At 38.5% G+C, this 24,429-nt stretch overlaps 1 protein-coding gene across 1 annotated transcript; it reads right to left on the minus strand.

The window, feature by feature from the left end:
* Positions 1-2,448: 2,448 nt before the first annotated feature.
* On the minus strand, positions 2,449-23,972 carry LOC148699350 (uncharacterized). The gene is made up of 4 exons (XM_088697671.1): positions 23,677-23,972; positions 3,734-4,348; positions 3,411-3,637; positions 2,449-2,498 (listed from the first exon to the last, which is right to left on the minus strand). The coding sequence occupies exons 1-4, from the start codon at positions 23,970-23,972 to the stop codon at positions 2,449-2,451; spliced, it is 1,188 nt and encodes a 395-aa protein (XP_088553797.1).
* Between the last annotated feature and the right edge of the window lie 457 nt (positions 23,973-24,429).

Genomic DNA, 24,429 nt, shown 5'->3' on the forward strand with positions numbered 1-24,429 from the left:
ATATGTACTTTGTTTCTTCGATCTGTGAAGGTTTGATGTGTTTGTGTGTGTGTCCGTACGTTAAAAGGAAAATGGGAAAGGAATGGGGCTCGGGACAGGGTGCAGAGATAGGGAGAAAAGGTGAGGGAAATGTGTGGTCCACCATTAGCCAACAACCAACCAAAAATAAGCACAAAACGTAAAGAAATCGCACTAGGGGCAAAATCATCTTTTCACGCGTACGTTTTAAAATTTCCGGAACGGGCTGTTACAACCTACCCACCTAATTAGAATTTCGTCTCGAAATTCAAAACAACCATACAACAACCCCTAGTGATCAAAGAACAACCGAGGATACAAATCCCTCATCCGATCTTCTGTTTCCCACGTAGCTTCCTCCACAGAATGATTTCTCCACAAAACTTTTACTAAGTTCACCGTCTTGTTCCTCAGAACCTTTTCTTTCCAATCTAGTATTGTCACTGGTTCCTCATCATAAGTCAAATCTGGATTAATTTCCAAGGGTTGAGGAGGTATTACATGAGACGAATCAGCAACATAATGTCGAAGCATAGACACGTGAAAAATGTTATGTACACTAGCCAACTCCGGAGGCAACTCCAACCTGTAAGCTACCTCACCAACTCGCTCTGTGACCATGTATGGTCCAATGTATCTGGGACTCAACTTACCCTTCTTTCCAAACTGTACAACGCCTCTCCATGGTGAAAGCTTCAGAAATACCCAATCGCCAACCTCATACACTCTGTCCGTAGCATGCCGATCTGCTAAACTCTTCTACCTGTCCTGGGCTGCCTTCAGGTTAGAATTAATCACCTGAACATTTTGAGTAGTCTCCTCAACAATCTCCGGACCCACTAAAACTCTTTCTCTAACCTCTGACCAACACAATGGTGTGCGACAAGATCTGCCATACAATGCCTCAAATGGTGCCATGCCGATACTCGAATCAAAGCTGTTGTTGTAGGCAAATTCCATTAAATCCAACCGCTTGTGCCAAGCATCACCAAACTGTAGCACCGAAGCTCGCAACATATCCTCCAAAGTCTGAATGGTTCTCTCTGACTGACCGTCCGTCTGAGGATGATACGTCGTACTATAAAGTAGTCTCGTACCCAAAGCTTCCTGAAACGCCACCCAAAACTTAGATGTAAATCGTGGATCACGATCCGAGACAATACTCACAGGGACACCATGGTACTTCACAATCTTCGAGATAAACAACTCTGCTAATCGGCCCAAAGAATACTTCTCCTTCATTGGAATAAAATGTGCCGACTTAGTAAGCCGATCAACAATCACCCAAATGCCGTCAAAACCATTATGTGTACGCGGAAGCTTGTACACAAAATCCATAGTAATATTTTCCCATTTCCACTCTGGAACGGGAAGCGGCTGCAATAACCCAAATGGCTTCTTCCTTTCCGCCTTAACTTGCTGACAAACAGCACACCTACTCACATACTCAGTTATCTCCCTCTTCATACCCGGCCAATAATAAAACGGTCGAATGGTATGATACATTTTAGTAGCTCCTGGATGCATGGCATAAGCCGAGATATGTGCTTCATCGAGAATTGCTTTCTTTAAATCCAAATTATTAGGCACGAACATCCTACCCTCCTGCATCAACATGCCGTTCGAATCACGAACTCTGAGGTCTCTCCTCCTTCCCCGATCTCGAGCTTGGATCAATTCCTGAGTTTCTCTATCAGCTACCTGATCTTCAAGTACCTGATCAACCAAGATTGGCCTAACTTGAAAATTAGCAAGTAAAGCCACATCTCGATCTTCTGCTTCTAACCTCACTCCCGTAGAACGTAAGTCCACCAAAAGAGGAATACGACTAGCATACAACACATTAATACGGCCCTAAGACTTCCTGCTAAGTGCGTCAGCCACTACATTTGCATGACCAGGGTGATAATCAATCGTGCAGTCATAATCACTGAGCAACTCCAACCACCTCCTCTGACGAAGATTGAGATCTTTCTGCGTAAAGAGATACTGAAGACTCTTGTGATCTGTAAAGATCCTACATTTCTCTCCATAAAGGTAGTGTCTCCATAACTTCAACTCAAAAATGATAGTTGCTAACTCCAAATCATGTGTAGGGTAATTCAACTCATGGGGTTTCAAATGTCGTGAAGCATAAGTAATCACCCTACCATGCTGCATCAACACACATCCCAGACCATTCAAGGAAGCATCACTATAAACCTCGAAATCACCACTATCGTCCGGGAGCGCCAAAACAGGTGCGTGAGTGAGACAATACTTCAACTGCTGGAAACTCTGCTCACACTTATCATCCCACTCAAATTTAACGTCTTTCCTCGTTAACCTCGTCAGTGGTAAAGCAATCACAGAAAAATCCTTAACAAACCGCCGATAGTACCCTGCTAAACCAAGGAAACTCCTCACCTCAGTGACGGTTCACGGTTGCTCCTATTTCTCCACAGCTGCGACCTTCTGTGGATCCACCAAAATACCCTGACCTGAAATGATGTGCCCCAAAAATGCGACTTGGTCTAACCAAAACTAGCTCTTGCTAAACTTAGCATACAATTGGTGTTCCCTCAACCTTTTCAACACCAAAGTAAGATGTCGAACATGCTCCGCCTTGGACTTCGAATACACCAAAATGTCGTCGATGAAAACAATAACAAACCTATCCAAATATGGCTGGAACACCCGGTTCATCAAATCCATAAAAGCAGCTGGTGCGTTCGTCAACCCAAACGGCATAACCAGAAACTCGTAATGACCATAACGAGTCCTCAACGCCGTCTTAGGAACGTCATCCCTACTAATCTTCAGCTGATAATATCCAGACCTCAAGTCAATCTTGGAAAACACACAAGCACCTCGAAGCTGATCGAACAAGTCATCAATACGCGGCAACGGATAACGGTTTTTAATTGTCACCCAATTCAATTGCCTGTAATCAATACATAGCCTCAAAGTTCCGTCTTTCTTCCTCACAAACAATACTGGAGCACCCCAAGGTGAAGTACTAGGCTGGATGAAACCCTTATCCACTAATGGCTGCAACTAAACTTTCAATTCCCTCAACTCAGCGGGAGCCATACGATAAGGAGTCAAGGATATTTAACGTATGAGAAATCACAGAATGTGTAGCACCACAATCAATTAATACTCTAGCAAAATAACCAAGGATATTTAACGTACCCATGATCAAATCTGGATTGTTCTGAGCATCCTGTAGAGAGATATTATGAATACGCCCCTGGGTCTGCTGTCGTCCACCTCGACCTCTGCTCGTCTGGCCGCCACAACTCTGAATGCCACGCCCCTGACTGGGCTGACCAGACTGCCTCGAAGACCCTGCACTACTCGTAGCAATCTCCCCTGCTGAAACTGTCCTCCCTGAAACCACTGAGAACCGCCTGCTGGAGCTGGAGGATACGACGTATAGCCACCCGAATACGGAGGATAACCGCCCTGGGAATATGGGTCATGGGGATATTGATACTGTCCCGGGGCATAAGGAACAGCATCGCCCTGATAGTAGTAGGCACCACCCCGACCTGTCTGCCCATAACTACCCGGACCCTGAATCTGCTGAATCGGTACAGGTGGCGGCAAGAAAGTTTGCTGCGGCTTCTGCTGCTGACTTTGGGGACAATTTGCAGCCCGATGCCCCATCTGCCCACAAGTAAAACAACCACTGCTGCCACGCCTACACTCACCAAAATGCTGATTATTGCACCTGCGGTAAACTGGGGCCTTACCTCTACCAGCATGACCCTGTCTCTGGCCTCTAGCACCACCAGCAAACCTACCTCCACGTCCCTGACCAGTGGCACTAAAACCACCGCTAGAAGAGCTAGAACTAGTGCCAACCCTCTTGAAGTTCTGTGTCCTACGAGGTCCGAGCGACGCCTGACCTTTACCTTTATCATCCTTCTTCTGATTACCATCATTCTCTTCCTCCTTACTCTCACTCGGCATATTTTCTGAATCCTCAATCCTCAGCAGAATCTCATAAAACTCCTGGTAGGTATCACAGTGGGTAGTGGTTGCCATCGAACGCCACTTCTTCTTAGTGCCTAAACGGAAATGACGAAGCATCTCCGCCAGATTGCCAGCAACATCTGGATGATAGCGAGACAAATCAGTGAACTTCCGATAGTACTCATTCGCTGTCAACTTCCCCTGTCTCAACTCAGTAAATTCCTGCTTCTTTCGATCAATATACTCAGGAGGCACAAACCTTCTCCTGAACAACTCTCGGAAAACATCCCAATCAGTCCTTTCAGCTGGAGTCAAACGACGAAGTTCCTGCTCCCACCAGGCTGCAGACTCCTTACCCAAAAACCACGATGTTGAAGGATTATTTTGGAAAATGATGTTCATTTAAGCAACATCATTAGCATGCAATTAACAAATTAAAGGCGGAATCATGCCTGCATGCACTTAAAAACAAAACATTACCCATGAATGTTCAAAGCTTAGTAAAATGGTGAACCAATAATCAACTCAAAACAAAGTGAGTTGAAATATATACCTTTGTAGATTCCTCTTTGTATTTAAACAAAGGCTAATCACCCAAAGAGAGGGCCTTCATTCCTTGCATCTTAGATCTATGGATTTGGATGGATGAAAAAGGTTTCTCCAAAGTTCCCAAAATTGAGAACCTCTAATGATTCATCACCAAGGCATAATGAAGAAGAAATGAGTGACCTTGGAGGAGTTTGATTGCTAGATGATCCCTCCAAGGTGGCCGAAATTTTAGAGAGAAAGGAGAGCTTGTGTTCTCATCCTTTCCCCAAAAACAACCCTTAATGAATTTTAGGCTATAAAGTCCTTTATATAGTCCCTTCAATTAAGTGACCTAATGGACCAAAAGCCCTATTCTTCTAACATGGCCGGCCTATAGGGTTTATTGGGCTTTCAAGCCCTTTGTTTATTCAAGTTGTCTTACAACTTGAGTTAATGGGCCTGACATTCAAATCCCATTGGGCCTTGCGGCCCAAAACTAACCCGAGGTCTTTAACGAACTTATTCGTTTGATTAATTAACATATTAATTAATCCTAGCCTTAGATAAATAATTAAACCATTTAATTATTCTTACTCATCTCCATTGTTTCTTCAAACTCTACCTCACTCGGTGAACGATCCATTAGGTTCCTTTTAGCGAGGCAGTGGGCGATTAAAACTCTTTCTAATTGATTGTGAATTGAAACTTACTTTCAATTCTCCCGTTAGTGATAATACATTTTTAGGGCTTCCACAAACCATGGTTGACGCCTAGCAGCATGTCATGGTTACCCAAGCTAATCAGAAGAGGTGGAGAACCTATTCAGTTTTAGGATTACAAATGCAATACGGTCTTTCTCTAATACAATACTCTTGACCACATTGTTTGGTTTGATAGTTTATTCATGTCTACTATCCAATGTGAGTCTTGTGCTTATATGATTACCTTGAATGTGATTTGGAACACATTCCTAAATCTCATTCATACTTTGGCCAAAGATTCTTAATCATATCATAGAGTATTCTCCCTCAAACAGTTTGAAGGTTAGAGATCCCTTGTTGCGCATTCACTTGCCTCCATGGCTACGTGGCTTAACCCCAACGATGCCGTGGACACCCTTCTGATGGAGTGACTTTGACATAATCAAAGATTAAGGACCTAACCACAAGACAACTGTGATGCCTCAGGTGAAAAGACTAATTTGCATTATCCCAACCATGAGTTCTCATGTGACATGAATATGAGAACTCTTCGTTGATCGTGTTCAGTGAACTCATTCTCTATTGAGCACCTACGTACTTGTCTTGATGTCACACACACCAATGACTCGAGACTAGTCACTCTCCCTGAGAGAAGACATAGCACGTACTGATCTTAACGGACTGTCAATACCCAATTGACAATCCTATGATCAGGAACATTTAGGATGTGTCAACGAAAGAATGGTCTCATGAATCTAACTTCTTTAGATCGCATTCTTCCAATCACATATTCCTTGGACTTATCGTTTAAGCATATAACATTTATATGAGACGGCTCAAACAATAATCTTTGCCCTTTACATTTAAACTACATTAGTTTAACTTTGTGAAATGTCCGTAAAGTATCATCACATGATTGGTTTTAGGGCACATTTCCAACAATCTCCCACTTGCACTAGAGCCAATCAGCTTGGTTATCAGCGATGATACCTCTTCTGTAATTCATTTCATAAATGGCTGAGTAGTAGGCCTAAACAAGATGGATATCTATATGTTATCCATAGAAGCAACCTTGAGAATAACGACGTCACCATTATTCATGATTCCTAATCATGTGGTTCAGTCTCTCATTTGAGTTCGGACCTTGATGAGACCTTGATTCCCTGGCTTGAGCTATCGCCCCATTAGTGTCATACACTTTCTGGTTGGAACCGAATAGAGAGTTCATAAATGAACTTTCCCATCCAAACAACATTGTTGTAAACTTCTATATGGCAATATATTTTGCATTCATAATGGAACACACTAAAGTCATTACTTTAATGTTTCCATCCAAATATCGTTTTAGTCATAATAAAGAGATATCTGTTTATCTCTTCATTCATAATGAAGAAATATCCAATGATGGATTAGATTCATAATCTAATACATTTACGCTTCCATTACGTTGCTCTAATTCTTTCTCAATTATTGAGTAATATATCCTTTAGTATTTCTCAAATACTTAAGGACTCACTTGACAGTTGCCATGGTTCTGATCCTGGGCTTGCACTGATATTGTCTTGTACCTTTCTAGGTACATCTTATATCAATGTTTTTCATACAATATGAAATACATAAATCACCTTTCTGCTTATGCATAAAGGATTCTATTTACGCATTATTTCTTTGGGAGTCAAAGGGTACATTCCCTTTGAGAAGAACAACTTCCTAGTCTCACTAGAATTGTCATTCTAATTGAAGTTTATCATCAAATGAGAAACTTCCTAGCATCTCTTGTCTATTTTAGGGATTGATATAATCCAATTATATCTTGAAATATGTCATTATAGATTTCCATTCCATGATATAGACTATATCTCCCATATACATTCTATCGTTATAGAATAACTTTAACGAAGAAGTACTCTTTTCATTTCCAAAAATTAATATATCATATATATATTTAAATTTAGGAATACGATTAACTCCCACTAATCTTTTGTAAACCTAGTAAACAAAAGATTCATTTACATCTTTATGAGAAATCAAACAATTGATCTTTTCTCATAAGACGCTTATAGCTCCCACTAGCTTGCTAAGATCCATGATGTATGGATCTCTACAACTAACTTGTCTTGTGATTTATAGTTTTAGACATATATTATCAAGACTATCTTAATAATGGTTTCGGAAACCCATATTATGTCCAAACATTAAATCACCATTTAGTTGTAGCTAGCAATCTTTGAATTAATTGAAACCAAGACTACGTCAAAGATGGTTTCTTCAAAGTCAACCATTCTCTTTGAGTGTAGTCACCTTAAGCTACCAATTAGCTGTGAAGGTTTCATTATTTCGGGTCAAATGGTACTTTACCATTTCCTTGAGTATATATCGTATATACACTCAATGTAGTCATAAGGATTTTCATTCTTATTTCTTTCGAATTAAAAGGTGCAACTCTATGACATAGTCATAAAGTTCAAACCATTCAACTGAGACGGTTTATAAATCCTTTTGGACTACCTTGGAGCTTGTGGTATAGGAACTAGGTTGTCTTAGAAGTATATATCATATATATATGGGTAATTGATAATGTCAAACGAACTAAATCTTATTCATGTTCATTCTTCTCCTAATGGAGAAATTCATTATCTTACGATGCTACTTTCCTTGATATTTTTCAAGGAAATTAATCTAAAGTGTTACTTTTTCCTTGGATCAAATCTAAGGAGGTAAATACTTTAGACGTCTTACTCATCTACTTACATTTATTGAATTCTTTGAAACCTTTTGCAAAGTATTCGGACTTGTGTTTATTCAAAATAAACTATAGTCCAACCGAGAGTGATCTTCGGTGAATGTCATACAACATGAGTAGTATTATGTTGTGTACAAGTGCCACTAACATCTAAGTGAATTAACCTCAACAACTTTGTGATTCTTTCTTCTTTCCAAAAGAATAAAGATTCGAACATTTCGCCTCTATATAATTTTAACAAGAAGGTATTGGATCCGGATCTAACGATCCAAAGCATCCATCTATGGCCAACTCGTAACTTATGTTTTAGAGGTATCACAACTCAGTTGGGATTAGTCACTACCTTGCAACCTTTTGGGTTTTAAGCATCATCGTATTCTAAACAGTTAAACTACCACATCATCTCTACTATAGAGACAACCAATTAAATTACAATAATCTAATTATTGATTAATAAAGAACAATGTTTTGTCAAACAAAACATTTATCCATCTCTACTATAGTGACGGATTTAAGTTCCTTAAAATTGGAATGTAAAGACAATCTTTAGTATTTTCCAATTTCTTTGGTAGATCATATGAGGACGTAAGTACAATCCGCTTTCGCATAGATCTATATTTTATTCACTTTCCGAATGTGAAGTACTTTCTCTTCTCTCATTAATCTTCTACTTTTTGTTAGCACACTTTTACAACAATTGTAAAACATAGTTACTAATACGGAATCAAGCATTCAAGTAGAAGAACCAACTGTTTTGAACTATTTCAAGAACATATTACAACACCTTCGAAAGGTGTGTTCTTGACACTTGGAAGACATTTCTTGCAAATACCCCTTCCAATGTCCATCCTTTCATAAAGAAAGTTTGTTCCCTTGGAGTTATTTTGCCTTCTTCATTTGACTTCTCCTTTGACTACAATAGTCATGGTCCCTAAACTCCCACTATCTCTCTTGAAACTTATTTCAATTGTGTTATACACATCAAACAATTTGGAGAGTGTGTGGTTATTGTTCACTATATAGTTTACAATAAACTTAGTGAACCATTAGGATAGGGACACAAAGGTGAAGTCCTTGCCTAATTTCTGTCTCGTTAAGTGGTTTAACACTTCAACACTCAATGATTCAAAATCATCATAAGTCCATGTTGATGGACTATTTTTGTCAACCAACCATTATGTTCTAAACATAATTACAAACTTTCAAGAGTTGTTCAAGGCAACTCTCATTTCTTCATACAACAATTTGTAAGTGAAGAATCATGGCACATAAAGCGTCCATGCCCTTGTGCTTACTTCAAAAGTTCCTTGTTTATGTAACAAAGAAAGAAGCACTAAAGTTTGTGTTGATTAAGGGTTGTTCAAAGCAACTCTTATTTCTTCATACAACAATTTGTATTTGAAGAATTATGACATTAAAAGTGTTGTCCTTCTCATGTTAGACTTATCTAACATATTCTTCCAATGATACATTATCAATAGGAAGATTGTGAGGATGAGACTACTTAGTTACATCTACAAGCCATTAAAGACAATCTATGGGATTGTAGAACTAAGTCCGGAAAGTAAAGCATTCGGCTTTTCTTTGTCAAGTTTTGGATAGCGTTTGCAAATATATTGGTAAACAAATACATAACGAATATAAATTGATTGATTTTAAGCCATTTGATTCGGGTCTTTAAATCAAATAGCACCACCCACTATTTTTGGCAAATTCCATATCCCTCATCGGAATTCGAGAGTTTTGTTGAACTCTTAGCGGGGTATGGGAGACTCACCATTACCAAGCCCATCTCACGATGATACGATGTTTGGCTAGCATTAATAATAATGAGAGAGTACGCTTACTCATTTGCATCTAATGCAAGTACCCATCTTTTTGGCCTCTAGAGAATGTTGCCTCACGATGATACGATGTTTGGCACCATTTCACTTAGTTAAGTTCTTTCCCACCATGCAAATTTAGATAGGGGTTCAAGTATAACGTCACGATGATACGATGTTTGCCATACTCGTTGCCTACCTTCACCTCATCAAATGTAAATAAACTCCTCCTGAATATAAGCATGCACGATGCTCTTCCCCATGATAGGGTGAAGGTGGTGTACAAGTCATAAACGATTGGAGCCTATCACGGTGGAAGGCCACGAAGAGATATTCAAAGCATCTCTCGCTTATCAACTTAATAATGGTTTGTTGAGGGTTTTAGGTCTCATCACATATATATATATTCATTTTAATCATAATTAAAACAATTTTGGTCCTATTACAACTATTTGTCCATATGATTGATTTAGTTGTATATAATACTCCCACTAAGCTTTTAAAACGGTTTTTAAACCAAGAGTATATGATACTACTAACATAAGGTTTGCATTCATTGATGGACTATATAGTTGCCTTAGGGCTTTAGGATGACTATGAACCTTTGATTAGATCCAACACGAGCCTTGTGTTGAATCTCGGACTAGGGATGGAGATTGATTTTAGTTACGTGTTTAATCACATTAAGGCGTGTTGTCTTAGGGCGTTGGACCCAACTACTTCATTTCATGCATATCAAATAAAGCAAGAAAGAAGTACTTCAAAGTAAATATGAGCTTATGCTCTTTACAACAATTGAATATAACTAATTACTTTAAAGTAAAGAAGAGCTTATGCCCTTTTACAACATTTGATCAAATCAAATTACAACCAAAATCTAATCTACTCATTCCCATGGTTCAAACAAATTTGAAACGGCCATTCACATAGCTCAATTATCGTAGGCTAAGGTTCATAATCACGCTTTAATTAATTAACACTTTAACTAATTAAATTGAATGCAACAATTATCATTTGGTTTTTGGATCCATAGAATTGATTTAAATGGAACTAAATATAATGAAAATCAAATTCTCATTAAAGAGACAAAACAATTTTGTTCTCATTTTGTTTTGGGCCAAAAACAATGACCACAACAATTTGGGTCACTTTGTTAAAACAAAAAAAAAAAAAACTTTTGGGGTCAAAATGCAAATACACAAAAGTATCAAAACTTTATATAATTGCACAAAAGTCCCTCCAACACTTTTTCCAAAGGTGGCCGGCCATATTGTTGAAAATTTGAAAAAATCTAAAGTTTTGAAAGTGGTTTTTGGTAGGTGAGACAAAGGTGACTTTGATGGTTTGTAAGAAAATGTTTTTATAAAACTTTAAAATTCTTTTAGTCACATCTCACCAATAACTATCACCCACCATTTGAAAAACAAAACTTTATGAAAAACATAAAACTTTTGAATCAAAACTTCAAAACCTTTTTGTTCTTGGCAAGAACTTCAAGAAATATGAAGAACATACATGAAAACTCATAATAGCTCCATGGATGTTTTCTTTCACCAAAAACTCAAATTTTCACAACTCAAAAGAGGGTTAATATCCTAGGGTACTTAGGGGTTCCAAAAAGCACTTTTAAAACCATTTTAACAAGACTAACAAGAACCCAAAAAATCACCCTTTGGATTTGGCCGAAAATCCCAAAACACTTGGCACCAACTTTTAGTTCCAATATTCATGCTTTAATGAAATACATCTACAACATTTGAGATGCTAAATTTTCAAGCAAAATTTATATTCAAAGCAAGAACAAAGCTTGTAACATTTACAACACTTAAATCACAAAATATGAAAAAATCACAAAACCCAAAAGGATCCACCATAAACTAGGCCTAGGCTCTGATACCACTTGAAGGATTATTTTGGAAGATGACATGTTCATTTAAGCAACATCATTAGCATGCAATTAACAAATTAAAGGCGGAATCATGCCTGCATGCACTTAAAAACAAAACATTACCCATGAATGTTCAAAGCCTAGTAAAATGGTGAACCAATAATCAACTCAAAACAAAGTGAGTTGAAATATATACCTTTGTAGATTCCTCTTTGTATTTAAACCAAGGCTAATCACCTAAAGAGAGGGCCTTCATTCCTTGCATCTTAGATCTATGGATTTGGATGGATGAAAAAGGTTTCTCCAAAGTTCCCAAAATTGAGAACCTCTAATGATTCATCACCAAGGCATAATGAAGAAGAAATGAGTGACCTTGGAGGAGTTTGATTGCTAGATGATCCCTCCAAGGTGGCCGAAATTTTAGAGAGAAAGGAGAGCTTGTGTTCTCATCCTTTCCCCAAAAACAACCCTTAATGAATTTTAGGCTATAAAGTCCTTTATATAGTCCCTTCAAATAAGTGACCTAATGGACCAAAAGCCCTATTCTTCTAACATGGCCGGCCTATAGGGTTTATTGGGCTTTCAAGCCCTTTGTTTATTCAAGTTGTCATACAACTTGAGTTAATGGGCTTGACATTCAAATCCCATTGGGCCTTGCGGCCCAAAACTAACCCGAGGTCTTTAACGAACTTATTCGTTTGATTAATTAACATATTAATTAATCCTAGCCTTAGATAAATAATTAAACCATTTAATTATTCTTACTCATCTCCGTTGTTTCTTCAAACTCTACCTTACTCGGTGAACGATCCATTAGGTTCCTTTTAGCGAGGCAGTGGGCGATTAAAACTCTTTCTAATCGATTGTGAATTGAAACTTGATAGGAGCATATTCATGCGACTTAAATGGCTTGTTCTCGTGCATTTACGTTATGTTTCTTTAGTTATTTTAGTACTTTAAGCTATTTTCGTGTGTTTGTAGGTCCAAAGGGCTAAAGGAGCAAAAAGATGCATTTTGGAGACTTTTGGAGCACTTTTGGGCTAAGGACGGATAGCTTATGCTTGAAGCCAAAGTGTTGGACGAAATTGAAGACCTAATTGGAGCCAAAGTGTTGGAACCTTGTTCTCTTTAGTTTTAGGACATTTAAACCTTTCCTAATCCCAATCATGCCATGCATAACACACATCCATTCTAACACATTGTCATTGCACATGCATTTCCTTCATTAGTTAACCCACATGCACTTATCACTTATCATCACCACATATCATATCACTTAATCACTTATCACTTATCATCACCACTTAACCACTTATCATATCATAACCACATATCATATCACTTATCACTTATCACTTAACATATCATCCACCTACTTCACCTACAACATCCACCTACTTCACCTACAACATCCACCTACTTCACCTACAACATCCACTTCACCTACAACATCCACCTACTTCACCTACAACATCCACCTACTTCACCTACAAATGACATAGCCATATGTTCCCTCCACTACTCCTATAAATACCCTTGCATTCATTCATTCAGGGACATCTCATTTTCATACACAACACATTACAAACACATTCTCCCTTCCCTAGCCGTGAGCTTCCCATCTCTCCCCTTATAATCCAAACACCATTTTTCCATTTCCCTTCCCTTTCTCCTCACTCCATTCCACATTTCCATAATCCCCCAACCCTCACCTTAGACCTTGTGCCATAATAAAGAGGAAGAGAAGAGGACCTAAACGTTCATACAATTCAAGTTTGAGTTGTTGGAATGTTTAGGTGATTCTTTGATTTCAATGTTTCATTTTAATTCTCTTTGTTTTGTCCGTATAAGGAATGGAAGAGAAGAGTGCCTAAACGTTCATACAATTCAAGTTTGAGTTGTTGGAATGTTTAGGTGTTTCTTTGATTTCAACGTAATGAGGAACTAAAACCCCCTCAAAATTTGATGCGTGATTTATACGCACACAAATTAAACCCTCTTTTCGTCAAATTATAGTATATGTATAAGTAGGGATCGTTCTGGACCGGGGATTAGGAGGGATTGTTAATCACTTGGATTTGACTCAAAAACGTAAAAACACAATATAAAACACTAAACTAGACTCAAAGAATGTAAAACTAAACTTTAAAACACTAAGACAAACCAAAGACTCAAAATGCTTTTAAAAACACAAACTAAAATGATTTCTAACTAAATTGACATTAAAGTAAAGGGGGATTTAAGTTTATACGAAAATTGAAATAACGAAACAAGTTAAATAAACTAGACAGAATGTAAATATGAAATTTATGGATGAATGCTAGCTAAGGGGTTCATCTCCATACATGTTACACTTGCATACAAGATTGATTCTCAGTTGGTCTTTCGATAAATTATGAAACTCAACGCCCCGGGTTAATTAGGTCCGCTTAAATTAACCGTCAAGTTCTCCTTAAGTTAATGAATTGGATGGGTTAGCGCAACGCAATTCACCACATTCTCCAAAAGTCCTTTACGTGAAAAGCACAATAAAGATACAATCAAAGATCATTAAGCATTATGAAAACTATAAGTGTTGACGAGGCATTCGTTACTATGGAATACGCATGAAACTTATGCCAAGAATTCGTTTAACGCGATTGTTTATAAGCAACCTCCACTACTTGTGAATATAAGTTCATAACGATTAGGTGAAATTCACTTATATTCTAGCGTCATATTTATGCATGAAAATTAAGCGCGCATTCTTAATAAACATTCATAAATAAGTTATCAATCAAACGGTTAAACAAATTGAAATCAAAACTTATGAAATTCCAACGAAAGGTAATCAATTCATATGCAAGCATAAACATTTATTTCGAATCACCCCCTAGCTAAAGGGGGTTTTAGTTCCTCATTACGTTGAAATCAAAGAAACACCTAAACATTCCAACAACTCAAACTTGAATTGTATGAACGTTTAGGCACTCTTCTCTTCCATTCCTTATACGTACAAAACAAAGAGAATTAAAATGAAACATTGAAATCAAAGAATCACCTAAACATTCCAACAACTCAAACTTGAATTGTATGAACGTTTAGGTCCTCTTCTCTTCCTCTTTATTATGGCACAAGGTCTAAGGTGAGGGTTGGGGGATTATGGAAATGTGGAATGGAGTGAGGAGAAAGGGAAGGGAAATGGAAAAATGGTGTTTGGATTATAAGGGGAGAGATGGGAAGCTCACGGCTAGGGAAGGGAGAATGTGTTTGTAATGTGTTGTGTATGAAAATGAGATGTCCCTGAATGAATGAATGCAAGGGTATTTATAGGAGTAGTGGAGGGAACATATGGCTATGTCATTTGTAGGTGAAGTAGGTGGATGTTGTAGGTGAAGTAGGTGGATGTTGTAGGTGAAGTGGATGTTGTAGGTGAAGTAGGTGGATGTTGTAGGTGAAGTAGGTGGATGTTGTAGGTGAAGTAGGTGGATGATATGTTAAGTGATAAGTGATAAGTGATATGATATGTGGTTATGATATGATAAGTGGTTAAGTGGTGATGATAAGTGATAAGTGATTAAGTGATATGATATGTGGTGATGATAAGTGATAAGTGCATGTGGGTTAACTAATGAAGGAAATGCATGTGCAATGACAATGTGTTAGAATGGATGTGTGTTATGCATGGCATGATTGGGATTAGGAAAGGTTTAAATGTCCTAAAACTAAAGAGAACAAGGTTCCAACACTTTGGCTCCAATTAGGTCTTCAATTTCGTCCAACACTTTGGCTTCAAGCATAAGCTATCCGTCCTTAGCCCAAAAGTGCTCCAAAAGTCTCCAAAATGCATCTTTTTGCTCCTTTAGCCCTTTGGACCTACAAACACACGAAAATAGCTTAAAGTACTAAAATAACTAAAGAAACATAACGTAAATGCACGAGAACAAGCCATTTAAGTCGCATGAATATGCTCCTATCAAATACCCCCACACTTATCTTTTGCTAGTCCTCGAGCAAAACAGAAAGAAAAACAAAACAAAACCAAACGAAACAAAACAAGTAAAACACAACCTAAACCTTCCAACAACCGTCTTAGGGATTTCCAAAGCACATGACAAGTTAAAAATCATCATTCCCACAGATTTTTGCCATCATTACACTTAAGTACATTCTTAATCATAGTCACCACATACTAGTTCACAATTAAGCATTTAAAACACATTTCGAATGTAGTAACATGCCTTAGAGAAATTGCTCAAATCCTTACAAGATATGCACTCGTTTTTCACACAGATTTTCTGACTACACACCCTACACTAGTTATATGTGAGAAGATTGATGTAAACATGTAGACGAACACTCACATATGTTATAACAAGGAAAGCATTTTCTGGATTTACGATAATGACATGAATATGATCTCATGAATGGAATGCTACTACTTAGAATGAGAACCAGTGATTCCATAAGCTCATATCAATTTCAAACTCCACATTATTGAACACATAACGATCAAGATAGAAGTCAAAGGGGTGTAACGGGGCTAAAGGTATTTGGCTAACAAAGAAGGTATATGGAAAACAAAGGTTCTTAAAGAAATAGCGAGCAAAGCATTTGAATTAACGTAGAATTCACTTTTGAATGAAAACTCAACTTTTGAACAACAAGGGGGAACAAGCTCTTTTTTTTTTTTTTCTTTCTTTCTTTTCTCTTCTTCTCTGTTTTTCTTTTTCATATGTTTTTCACAATTTTTTTATTTTTTTTCTTTTCTTTTGACTCTCAAAACATACAAACTTAAGAACAAACTTTTACTCCCCCACACTCATTTTCTTGCAAAATGTACTCAAAAGGAATTCATTTAAGTCATGCTCACTATCTTTTAAGAACAAGGGTACGGATGGTCCTAATCTAGGCTAGGTAAGGGGTGATATGGTTAGCAAAGAAAATAGGTTAAACGAGGCTCAACGGTGTTTAAGACTTACAATATATACGAAATATGGGAAGTAAGGCTATTTGGCTATGGTGGCAACTACACAACTTCATCTTGATATATGTTATGCAACTCAATATCATGCTTTGAATGAAACGGATATAAGTTCTAGCATTTAGTTCTATCATGATACAATTGCATTCTAAGTAGCAACCAAGCAAGGAATAATGAGATCATTCAACAACTTTAGAAAACAAAGAATCACAGAAAATAACTCTCCAAAGAAGGTAATGGCTCGAGTCTCACAGGGTTGTAGCGTTTGTTTGAGTTCCTTCCTTCAAGCATGTTACAAAAACGAATTTTTCTTTTATGATTGCATGTGAAGTCATACATTATAACCATAACTAAGCATAAACCAAGAGTAAATCAAACTTTTCTCTATGTTTATAACTCTTTTTAACAGTCATGCAATTACAAACCAAATCCTTATCATTGTGTTGGAAGGTACCCTAAGACACAAACTCACAAAAACGACTCAAAACACTCTTTTTAGGCTTTTCAAAACAATTTTTCAAATTTTTATGTGCTTTTCGGAGTTATAAAAACAAAACATACTAAAACACTCTAAAACAACTTAAAAACACCTTAAAACAGCAAGGAACAACATTTGAAGTTATGGGTGATAAAATCCCACGAATTTGCATTAACAACATTAGTTACCCCCCCCACACTTAAATCAAACATTGTCCTCAATGTTTTAAGCATAGATTCACACAAAACATAAGTAAACACACAAACAACAACTAAACATACTAAACATGGCAGAATGTAATTAACAAAGAGAAGAGTTTAGGGACGCAAATCTGGTTATGGAGTGTAAATTCCCTCTTCTCTTTGTTGATTGCATTGAGGCTTGATCTTGATGATTCCACAGGCTTACTCTCAAACTGGTTTCCGCCCATCATTGATTTTCCTTTGTGCTACTTCTTGAACTGGGCAGCAGGATGGTTCTTTTGGTCTCCCCCGAAGGTCTGAGCTTACCCTTTTGGTCTGTTTCTTTGTTCAATCTTTCCAATTCGTATTGAAAAGGGTTGGAGGATAACTCAGCCTATGTTTGTCTCCACATGCTTCAATGTATCATTTTCACTTGCCTTACTCGCTCTCCTTTGCAGAAGTGGTCCCTTCTCCGGAAGTGTATCAACCGTTGAAGATGACTACTCGAGAGCAACGCTAGGTAAGCAATCAGGAATAGATTCCAGGCAGTTGGCTCCAGATCGGAAGATTGACTCCAAGTGCCGGCTGATTGCTTCTTTTACTTTGCCATGCGAGTAAGAACAAGGACAAAGAAAAAGACAGGGAAAGAGCATGATATGAGATACTTTTGCTTTTGACCTTGATGATATGAGATACCTTTGCTTTGAAGAAGCGGTGAATGAATCAGCACATGCTTCAATCCGCCGTTTCCTCCTGGGTCATATGTACTCCAGGCATCTGGTATCATCTTTGGGGAAGAAGAAAGAATTGAGTATTTTGAAAGGCTTTGCTGGGAGTGCGCCCTCAGAGGTGAGGGAGAGTTGGGCATTTTCTTTAGGTTTGCCCTGCCATAAAAGACGAAGGTCGACATATATAGAGATAATATCAAGTGGTGGTACTTTTTACCCTTGTCGACAAACGTTTTGATCCCGCAATTCCGGCTTTTTGAAATAGTGGCGCCTCTTCGATCTTTGAATACGCCTCTTCGATTTCTGAGCAGGCGCCCCTTCGATTTCTGAACGACGCCCCTTCTCTTTCTGAACGACACGTGGTAGTGCAGATGCGGCTCCTTTTGACAAAGCTGCACGCGTTTTCTGAAAAGCAGAGAAAGCGTCGCCGAACTTTGCGCTTGTCGGCTAAAGACGTGTAGTTGCGATGATGGCCTCCACGTGTTTTCAGCTTTGTCAGAAATCTTTTGACAAAGTTGAACGCGTTTTCTGAAAAGCCGAGGGAGCGTCGCCTAACTTACGCCGGAAAATCCGGCTCTTTGAATCGGTGGACGCGTCGCCTTGGCATTTTATAGAGCTATCGATCACCGCCAACATACACACTCTGAAGATTTCCCATTCCTGAAACTCGACTCCGGCCCTTTGTGAAATTTTTAACTCCATCCACCCCTTCTCTTTGAACACTTTTGAAAAAAATGGCAAACTCATCGAACCTTAGCTTAGATTTGAGTCTCAGCAGCGATCCGGTTGCGCCCCGTCAAGGTAATGTATGGCGCCCTTCTTTTTTATCTTCTAACGGTCCTCTTTCAGGTGAAGACTCTGTGATGCAGGACGCCACAACAGCTACAATAGTAGCTAAAAACCTCCTCACTCCAAAAGATAGTAGGCTGCTGTCAGGACGGTCCGATGAGTTGGCCGTTCAAGAGTCCCTCGCACTTAGTGTTCAGTGTGCGAGCTCTGTGTCCAACATGGGCCTACGCCTGCTTGCTCGGTCCCGCCAAGTGGAATCGTTGATGGCAGAGGTGGAAAGTCTTAAGCAGGAAATCAAACAGCTTAAGTACGAGAATAGAAGTTTGCATGTGCTTGCAAATAACTATTCGGCGGGCATGAAGAGGAAGCTTGATGAGCTGCAAGAATCTGAGGGTCGAATTCACAGTGACCGTCAAAGGCTTGCGTCTTATCTCCAGAGGCACCTTTTTCCTGGGTCATCCAGCGCTTGGCCAAGTATTGAGGCCTGGAATGCTCTAGCTCCGATGCCTCCCGCTCCGATGCCTTCCGCTTCGATGCCTCCCGCTTCTATGCCTCCCGCTTCTGCGCCTTCCGCTTCTGCGCCTCGTAGTGGGACTTCACGCAAACAACCTTTGTGAAGCTCCACCTTTCTCCATGTTTAGTATCTTTCTTTTTTTCTTTTTCTCTTTTTTTTTTTTTTTTTATTTTTTTTTATTTTTTTATTAACATAAATAAAATCAAACGGCATGGAATTGGTCCTTGAATGGAAGGTGATACTTGAAGTGAACCGGCATTGGTTTGAATTCTAGTGTAGGTGCCTGATTCAAAAAAAATAGCAAGTTAGTATAAAATCTAATGGAATTTGGAAAAAAATACTTACTTGTTTTGTCCGACAAGAACTCAATGACAAATACCACTCCTTTGAAAGTTTCAGGGATATTGGACTTGGCCAGATTGCAAGTGATGGTTATTACTTGTCCAATGTCATCAAATTTAACTTTTTTGGATTTTGTGGTTTCAAGAACGTCCTCTTTGATGGATTCATGACATTCCCTACTTGTCACCTTTGGAAGGGCTTCCGAGATGTCTTTTTCACCTTCTTCTTCCTTGGAAGTCATGAATCTGCAAGGAATAGGGTTAAAAATAATGAAATTTGGAACAACCATACCTGTATTAGATGGCATAGGAGCAATAGGAGCCTCCGGTAAAGGTGTTTCCACCCTTTCCGTGGGTTGGGTGTATTCCTTTTCCTTGTGATTTGATTTTGATGGTTGAGGGTCCGTTCCAACCTCCTTGTCACTGCTCAACATGATTTCCTTGGCAGTTTCAAATTCTCCCTTCTGATTTGCAATGGTTGAACTAGGGAGTTCGCCTTGGTCGCAAAATTGTCCTTCGAACTCCGCTATCTGCCCAATTTGCTTTTCCAGAGTAGTAAGTAATTGAAAAATCGTATCATTATCATTTGAATTACCTACATTACTTTGGGCAGGTTGTGGTGGCTGCATAGGCATTGAATAGAACTCCTCATACGGCTGCCAATATCCTTCTTGTTGAGCCTCATTGTCTTGATTTTGTAAGCCCTGCACCAAACAAATTAATTCATCAAGCTTTTGGTTATAATTTATTGACGAACTTAAATTTGGTTGGGCATATTGAATATGAGGTTGTGGTGGCTGCCAATATCCTCCTTGTTGAGCATTTTGAGGTTCCCACCACATAGAGTTTGAATGATCACTCCAATCCGAATTGTAAGTATTGGAAAACACGTTATTCCTTGATTGAAGATTAAATATATCAACTCTTTGCATTTGGGACCTTTCCATGAGTTGTGACAAAAGAGAAGCATTATTAAGTGCCATCTTGTTCTTAACAAACAAAACACAAATAAAAAAAAAAAAAAACTAAATCTAAAAGACAATACAGAAACAAACAATCCAAGGGATTAGCAAATTTTCTAATCCCCGGCAACGGCGCCAAAATTTGATGCGTGATTTATACGCACACAAATTAAACCCTCTTTTCGTCAAATTATAGTATATGTATAAGTAGGGATCGTTCTGGACCGGGGATTAGGAGGGATTGTTAATCACTTGGATTTGACTCAAAAACGTAAAAACACAATATAAAACACTAAACTAGACTCAAAGAATGTAAAACTAAACTTTAAAACACTAAGACAAACCAAAGACTCAAAATGCTTTTAAAAACACAAACTAAAATGATTTCTAACTAAATTGACATTAAAGTAAAGGGGGATTTAAGTTTATACGAAAATTGAAATAACGAAACAAGTTAAATAAACTAGACAGAATGTAAATATGAAATTTATGGATGAATGCTAGCTAAGGGGTTCATCTCCATACATGTTACACTTGCATACAAGATTGATTCTCAGTTGGTCTTTCGATAAATTATGAAACTCAACGCCCCGGGTTAATTAGGTCCGCTTAAATTAACCGTCAAGTTCTCCTTAAGTTAATGAATTGGATGGGTTAGCGCAACGCAATTCACCACATTCTCCAAAAGTCCTTTACGTGAAAAGCACAATAAAGATACAATCAAAGATCATTAAGCATTATGAAAACTATAAGTGTTGACGAGGCATTCGTTACTATGGAATACGCATGAAACTTATGCCAAGAATTCGTTTAACGCGATTGTTTATAAGCAACCTCCACTACTTGTGAATATAAGTTCATAACGATTAGGTGAAATTCACTTATATTCTAGCGTCATATTTATGCATGAAAATTAAGCGCGCATTCTTAATAAACATTCATAAATAAGTTATCAATCAAACGGTTAAACAAATTGAAATCAAAACTTATGAAATTCCAACGAAAGGTAATCAATTCATATGCAAGCATAAACATTTATTTCGAATCACCCCCTAGCTAAAGGGGGTTTTAGTTCCTCATTACGTTGAAATCAAAGAAACACCTAAACATTCCAACAACTCAAACTTGAATTGTATGAACGTTTAGGCACTCTTCTCTTCCATTCCTTATACGTACAAAACAAAGAGAATTAAAATGAAACATTGAAATCAAAGAATCACCTAAACATTCCAACAACTCAAACTTGAATTGTATGAACGTTTAGGTCCACTTCTCTTCCTCTTTATTATGGCACAAGGTCTAAGGTGAGGGTTGGGGGATTATGGAAATGTGGAATGGAGTGAGGAGAAAGGGAAGGGAAATGGAAAAATGGTGTTTGGATTATAAGGGGAGAGATGGGAAGCTCACGGCTAGGGAAGGGAGAATGTGTTTGTAATGTGTTGTGTATGAAAATGAGATGTCCCTGAATGAATGAATGCAAGGGTATTTATAGGAGTAGTGGAGGGAACATATGGCTATGTCATTTGTAGGTGAAGTAGGTGGATGTTGTAGGTGAAGTGGATGTTGTAGGTGAAGTAGGTGGATGTTGTAGGTGAAGTAGGTGGATGTTGTAGGTGAAGTAGGTGGATGATATGTTAAGTGATAAGTGATAAGTGATATGATATGTGGTTATGATATGATAAGTGGTTAAGTGGTGATGATAAGTGATAAGTGATTAAGTGATATGATATGTGGTGATGATAAGTGATAAGTGCATGTGGGTTAACTAATGAAGGAAATGCATGTGCAATGACAATGTGTTAGAATGGATGTGTGTTATGCATGGCATGATTGGGATTAGGAAAGGTTTAAATGTCCTAAAACTAAAGAGAACAAGGTTCCAACACTTTGGCTCCAATTAGGTCTTCAATTTCGCCAACACTTTGGCTTCAAGCATAAGCTATCCGTCCTTAGCCCAAAAGTGCTCCAAAAGTCTCCAAAATGCATCTTTTTGCTCCTTTAGCCCTTTGGACCTACAAACACACGAAAATAGCTTAAAGTACTAAAATAACTAAAGAAACATAACGTAAATGCACGAGAACAAGCCATTTAAGTCGCATGAATATGCTCCTATCAAAACTTACTTTCAATTCTCCCGTTAGTGATAATACACTTTTAGGGCTTCCACAAACCATGGTTGACGCCTAGCAGCATGTCATGGTTACCCAAGCTAATCAGAAGAGGTGGAGAACCTATTCAGTTTTAGGATTACAAATGCAATACGGTCTTTCTCTAATACAATACTCTTGACCACATTGTTTGGTTTGATAGTTTATTCATGTCTACTATCCAATGTGAGTCTTGTGCTTATATGATTACCTTGAATGTGATTTGGAACACATTCCTAAATCTCATTCATACTTTGGCCAAAGATTCTTAATCATATCATAGAGTATTCTCCCTCAAACAGTTTGAAGGTTAGAGATCCCTAGTTGCGCATTCACTTGCCTCCATGGCTAAGTGGCTTAACCCCAACGATGCCGTGGACACCCTTCTGATGGAGTGACTTTGACATAATCAAAGATTAAGGACCTAACCACAAGACAACTGTGATGCCTCAGGTGAAAAGACTAATTTGCATTATCCCAACCATGAGTTCTCATGTGACATGAATATGAGAACTCTTCGTTGATCGTGTTCAGTGAACTCATTCTCTATTGAGCACCTACGTACTTGTCTTGATGTCACACACACCAATGACTCGAGACTAGTCACTCTCCCTGAGAGCAGACATAGCACGTACTGATCTTAACGGACTGTCAATGCCCAATTGACAATCCTATGATCAGGAACGTTTAGGATGTGTCAACGAAAGAATGGTCTCATGAATCTAACTTCTGTAGATCACATTCTTCCAATCACATATTCCTTGGACTTATCGTTTAAGCATATAACATTTATATGAGACGGCTCAAACAATAATCTTTGCCCTTTACATTTAAACTACATTAGTTTAACTTTGTGAAATGTCCGTAAAGTATCATCATATGATTGGTTTTAGGGCACATTTCCAACAGATGTCGTCTCAACCCACTTCTTAACTGGGAGATTCCCCTGACTGTGCAAAACACGAAAAGTCTTCTCAATATGCTCTAACCATCGCTCTGCACCCTCATGACCCTCGTTACCTTCGAACTTATCCAATTTCAAATTATACATAGTCTCCAGAGGAGTCCTCTGGGGAGGGCGGATCGCCGACTGAATAGTTGTAGCAATAGCTTCCCCCAGCTGAGCAATATCAGGGAAACTAGGCTCAGCAGAGCGACGTGGTTCCCGACGAGGCGGCGTAATTCTGACAGAAGACACCAAAACCATTAGAATACTCACAAAAGCACAGAACTGCCAAACCTAGGCTCTGATACCAAACTGACACACCCCGACCGAGAGCATGGCATGTTGGCCGTCACGTGGAAGTGACGTAACCATGTGCACAGTGCGGAAGCTAATAAAATAATAATGGAAATAGTAATGCGAATAAATAAAAACTGGTTTTACATAAAGTAATAACAAGTGCAAGCGTAAGTGTGACGCTAAGTTCAGAGCATAAAGCCTAAGCAGTCCGGGAGAAAATGACGCAATAAAAGTACACCCGAAGGTGGTCCTACGCTGGTGATCGTCTGTCAGATATGCCGGGAAAATCCTCAGGGAAACCACCAACCGTGCTAGTCAACTAGAACCTGGAGGGGCGCAAAACAAAAGCGTGAGTGGGCAAAAACAAAGCTTTTCGAAAACCATTTAATAAATAAGTTCTAACCCCTCGCCGTAAAACCTG

Source organism: Pyrus communis, chromosome 1 (genome assembly GCF_041283825.1).
Source record: "Pyrus communis isolate YQ-2024b chromosome 1, ASM4128382v1, whole genome shotgun sequence".
NCBI classification, from domain to species: domain Eukaryota; kingdom Viridiplantae; phylum Streptophyta; class Magnoliopsida; order Rosales; family Rosaceae; genus Pyrus; species Pyrus communis.